This window comes from Adiantum capillus-veneris, chromosome 12 (assembly GCF_014529385.1).
Source record: "Adiantum capillus-veneris isolate H3 chromosome 12, ASM1452938v2, whole genome shotgun sequence".
In the NCBI taxonomy this organism is placed as follows: Eukaryota; Viridiplantae; Streptophyta; class Polypodiopsida; order Polypodiales; family Pteridaceae; genus Adiantum; species Adiantum capillus-veneris.
The window spans coordinates 124,483,985-124,489,734 of NC_140942.1; the positions used below are offsets into that span (position 1 = coordinate 124,483,985).

Here is a 5,750-nt window from a genome sequence, read left to right on the forward strand (position 1 = left end):
AATATACTTATTTTTATTATTATTTTTCGGCTCAACTAGCCCAATGACTAGCTAATTGAGGGGTTTTAAAGAAGATATGGGAAAAGTCCCGTGACTCACGCATGCCTATGTACAGTGAAATGGTAGGGATAGCCACAGTGTTTGGGTGATTTTGGTAGGGTGAGGTAACTCACTGTGGCAATTACAAAGAGCCGAAAAACGGCTATCACCGGTTTGGAAGCCCAAACTATCTAGGCAAAAGCCAAGAAATCAATCAAATTGACTTATAAATGGGTGCCAATACTTCAACAACCATACCCAAGGCAACAATCAGAACAAGAGATTGTCTTTTAGAGGATTGATTGACATGATACATATGGTTGTAGGCCATCGACTATCAAAGAACATGCTTGGTTGCTACGAAACCTTTTATTCAAGAGAAAAAATCAAGCTATAAACCTCAACATTAGAAACCCTTGAGAAACTTACTCAGGACTCTCCTCTTGCACAACATAGCGTTTTACAATGCATTGACATCTCTAGCATGTATAGCCAATTTGGCTATGCATAGACACGCCTTTATAAACCCTACACAAAAATACCTAGAATACACATTGTTCTCATGGAGGACTCCATTTAGGAGGGGGAGGCAGTCTAATTTCTAAATGCGGATCCAACTAGATCAAAACTGCTATTAGAAGGGCAATGTTTGGAGACTTAGTAAAGTGTTTATATGTTAAGTGTGATTTTTTGCAAAATCCACTTAAAATACCCTTTTAAATACAGAGAATGGAGAACATGCAATATAATAACCCCTATGTGTGTGTATATATCATCAAAATTTCAAAAAAAAAATTTGCAATGTTTTCTTGTTTTGTGTGTTTTTAAGCCAAAAAAGTGATCAAAGTGGAGCAATCCACAAAAAATAGGGCCAAGTATGATATTTATGTGTGTTTTGGTGATTTTTGGCTTGGATTTCTAGCTTTTAGATGGGATTTGTAGTTTTCTTTTAATTTTTCTAAAGATTGAAAATAATAAACAAATAGCAGACAAGCTCAATTTGACAAAAGAAAGGTACGGCAAGGATTAGTAAGTTATGATGAACCAACAAGTCAAATTTGGTCAAATTCTAACGACATTGCAATTGAAGGGAAGCTTAAATTAGGCCCATGATGCCTCACTTTGCAAATCTCTGAGCGGCGAGAACTTAGGAAAAGAAGTTCAAACGGGAATTTTTTTGAAAGGAAAGTATAATTCATGAGCGTTTGGGACTAACTGAGGGTATGAGAGAAAGTGATTTGTGGAGCTTAAAAATTTATCTATATACTAGGTAGGCCAAATAGAGTTTCATTTTCAGTTGTTGCTTTTGGAGACTTATTTCTATGCATGGTTTTGAGCTTCTAGCGAGCCCTATAGTACACAAATTTTCACGGGACATGAGGGATGACTTTCTAACTTACTAATGATTTTGTTTTATTGTGGGGTTGACGATTAAGTAGCCCAAAAAAACCCTGGGTCATCAAGGCTCTTCTCAGGATAGATAGACAAAAAATTGAGCATAGCGGCTAGTCTAGTGAACCAATTATTGATCCAAACTTGAAGGAGACCATAGCATATAGAACACTTCCACAAGCTCAGATGACCATTTGACCAAGTTCCAAGGGGGTCTATACATAATAATCTCTATTTTTTTCAAGTGTGAAAATGGGCTTCTAACTTCATGGGAAGCTTCTATATAGAGGTCATAGACAATGTACCTTATTGGGATCATGAGCAAACATCATCTGATGTCCATGGCATTAGAAAATGACACGAAGATACACAAAGTGTCATTTTCAATCTATAGCCACAAATCGGCTACAAAGTGATCCAAAACTAGTAGAGTAGATCCATACTATGGGACAAGCCCATAAATCCCAAAAGTGGAAAAAACGACCACCATCAAGAGTTAGGAGACAAAACTACCAAGATCAGAGAGCAGAGTGGAGAGGGACACCCCAAGTCAATAAAACCAAGTTCAATTGAGCTAAAGTTTATTTACTTATCCTATTGAACATGCTTGTAGTTTCAAAAGCTAGTTCTCACAAAGATTTTCAAGTATAGATAAGAATCGTGATTATTATTTGTTAGCCCAAAAAAGCATCATTTTGTCAAAACCTCATCATAGCTTGCTTATTCATGTCATAGTGACCCCATGTGCTAGGAAAAAGTTCAAAGATTCATTTTCCCTTTGCTTCCATTTCAAAAAATGCAATAGAATCTCCATGTCCCAAAAATGGCCTAAGGAGACACACAAAAAATTCAATAGAATCTCTATGTTCCCAAAAATGGCCTAAGGGGACACACAAAAAATTAAATCTTCATAAAGAAGGCATCCAGGGCTAGATTATATCATAGTCCAAAAGTGTATCAGGTTGGAGCCTCGACACTTGAGGCTTGGGTTAGCAAGTGATGGTGTCAACCCCTTCGGCACTAAGTCTACTTCATGGAGCACTTGTGGTGATCGTCAACTACAATATTCCACCATGGGAGAAAACAAAGAAGGGCAGTATACTTCTTTCCTTGCTTGTGCCAGGGAAGTACAAAGTGTCAAATATTGACGTCTACCTCAAGCCCCTCATCGAGAAGTTGAAGGAGTTATGGATAGGCATTCCTATTGTAGATGGTGATGAAGCTAGGTACTGTGGAACTATTGAAAGGATACTAATGGTTGATTTTAGAACCTTTCATACCTTCATCTTCGGGAAGTGGTTTGTAAATGTGTCTATACGACATGAGAATGGCCTCTACATGGTGGACTCTAGTGTGCATCACATAGGGAGGTATGACAATTTAGTTTTGCCATGCAATTGTGAGCAGGTGAGTGACTATCTTTTTTATTCTTATTTGCTTGTAACATTAATTATACCAAAGTTACTCACTTTGAGCTTCTCTTCTATAGGTCATCTATATCCCCCAACCCAAAACTTTGGTTCGTAATTCTGTAACACTTTGGGACAGAACCATTTTTTTCACTAATGAAGTGGAGACCATCTTCAACCCTCGTTCACCCCTACTTTGGATGAGGGGGAGACAGAGGAAAGGGAGGTCGATGAATCAAGTACGGCGGCCATAAGTTTTAGCGAGGATGATTATCATGATGATGAAGATGATGAGATGGAGCATGACGGATTCGAAGATGATGAAGCCATTGTATCCACAAACGACGATTCCGTTTCTCTTTATTGATTTAAGAGCCATGGGCTTAAAATTGGATGATGCTTCTTGTGGGGATCTTTTGAAAGATGATTCATAAACATTTTGCATACTTTAAATTACGAAATTTTTTGATCGTGTAATCCATTCATCTCTCTCCCCCTTCTTCCTCTCTCGAATTTTTTGAAACATGCTAAATTATGTCAATCAAGTGATAGTGATTAGTTTAGCTGCAATCAAGTGTAATCTTAGATAGCTAACTATTGTTTCATGTTTTCATATTTTTTTTAAAAAAAATTAAAAATTTCATATAATGTTTTTTAATTTTTATTAAGAGGAGTAAAACACCAAAATTTGAGGGAGGGAAGAGGAGAAAAATGTTTAAGCCAAAATTTGAATGTTTAGGCACTAAATCTTGCCACGGAAATAAACGCGACAATAGTAGCTACAATAATGGAGGTAAATATCACGATAATAATTACGAAAATACTCGCAATAATATTTGAAATGCAAAAAAAACTCCCCACCTTCCTCTCTTCCATTTCCAGCTGATTTTGGACCTCCTCTCTACAAAACGCGATAAAAGATCATGGAAAACAATTAGAGATTTTCATAATGAACTATGAAGACAATGGCTATGGTATGTATTATTATCCACACTCAAGGAGACAGAATTTTAACAAAAGAACAACGCAAACCAGCTCTCACCACCAAGAGCAAGATCACCACTACTGACACTACCACGATGAGCAGCAACCACTGATTCAACCAGATCCAAAAAGCGGGCCAAATAACCCAAAACAAGTAAAATGCATGACAAAAAGCAGGTTAATTATGCACTAGTTTTATATTTATCAGTATCTTCCTTGGACAATGCGTGGGTGTTTTAAAATACCTAACTATGATCATAATTAGGCCTGCCGGCTTGAATACATTCACCGTGGTCCGTGAACAGCGTAAGGAACCTTACTCATCAACACCCACAGCTAATTATTAACTACTGAATATTGAGTATGATTAGCAAAGAAAATATATTGATACAATTTAGTTACAGTCGCTGTGATTATATTACGAGGAGGAAGTTACAAAAGGGAGACGGATCAGTTATATCCTTTTACTTTGTTGGCAGTGCTTGCTCTCGACTTTGAGAAAGGGATGGTTGAGAAGCTGGGAAGCGGTCCAGCGCGTGCTGGGCTCTCTGTCCAGGCAGCAATACAAGAAGTCTCGGCACTCCTCTGAGATCTGGGCAGGGAACCGGGGAGGCTTGCCCAAGGATTGCAGACGAAGGGCTTCCTGACCCTCGGGGCCCCAGGGCCCATAGCCCTGCATCATCTCCACCACCGTACATCCCACGCCCCAGACGTCCGATGCCCGCCCAGCCCCGCGTCCGGCCGCTACTTCCGGCGCCATGTGCGTAAGGGTGCCCGCCACTTCCGCCTGCTCATGGATCCCGATCCCGCTATCGATCCACCCGCACCTCTTATCCTCATATACTCTGCTCAGCCCAAAATCTGCCAGCTTCACCTCGTAATGTTCACCTATGTTTCTCAGGCTAGTCGACCTTGCATGACCTAATAGCTTCTTGAACTTGGGTTTCTGTTGTTTCCGGAGAAGCACGTTGCCGCACTTGATATCACCGTGTACAACGCCCTGCTCATGGAGCTCCTCCACGGCCTCCACAATCGCTCGGGTGAAGAAACGAACGCTCTTCTCTCTCAACATCGAAGACCTTGTCGCAGAAGACATGCTAGTGTACAGCTTGTGAACTAGCTTTCCCACCGGTCCTTTTGCTTTATGGCTTGCCACCAGCGCATCCCAGAGGCTGCCGCCATCCATGTACTCCAGAAAGAGGAGCATCACCTGTTGCCCTGCCTCGTCCACGTCCATGTCGCACCCAAAGCACTGGATGGAATGGGCAGCAGAGCCGCTTGACATAACCTTCTGTAAAACCGCAAGCTCTGCCTCCAAGGTTGCGCTCTGTGCATAGTTGCTGCATGGCACGCTCTTTATCGCGAATTCTTGCCCCGTAAGGTTGTCCACGGCAAGGCTGACAGAGCCGCATCCACCTTGTCCAAGCACCCTCTTCCGCTTCCAGCAACCGTGCTGCGGCCTGAAGCAGCTGCTGCCCGTCGATATCAATACACTGCTTGCGGCCATGGTCTCTGACGCTAAAGCTGGTACTGCTGAAGGCGGCCCCGTAACGCCGTCTTGATCACGTCCAAATGTTCTTGCTTACAGCGCTAGTCGGGGCCTGGGCTTTATATATTGCATTTCTGCCTAGCTTTTCTTGCATGCTTAATATTCAGCGCGGTTGCTTTTGATCAGAAAAGCCATTTTGCGTTTCTTATTACGCATAGACCCCTTTTCTTTTCCTACACGCTTCGGAACTTTCCGGCGCTCAATTTATCTATCCAAATCCGAGGCAGTTCTAACGACGTGGAATTTAGGTTCAAATGTAAAGCCCTAGAGGCTGTTTGTGAACCTATGTGATGTGTGAGCCAAGAAACAAGATGTAGCTTCCTTTATCAATATAACTAACAAGGCATAAGTAGATTGACATCAAGCATCTAGCAAAT

General features: G+C 41.2%; 1 protein-coding gene across 1 annotated transcript; it reads right to left on the reverse strand.

The window, feature by feature from the left end:
- Positions 1-4,071: 4,071 nt before the first annotated feature.
- On the reverse strand, positions 4,072-5,387 carry LOC147446465 (mitogen-activated protein kinase kinase kinase 18-like). The gene has a single exon (XM_086526242.1). It carries the CDS (start codon positions 5,329-5,331, stop codon positions 4,279-4,281), a length of 1,053 nt encoding a protein of 350 aa, XP_086382368.1. The 5' UTR covers positions 5,332-5,387; the 3' UTR covers positions 4,072-4,278.
- Positions 5,388-5,750: the final 363 nt, after the last annotated feature.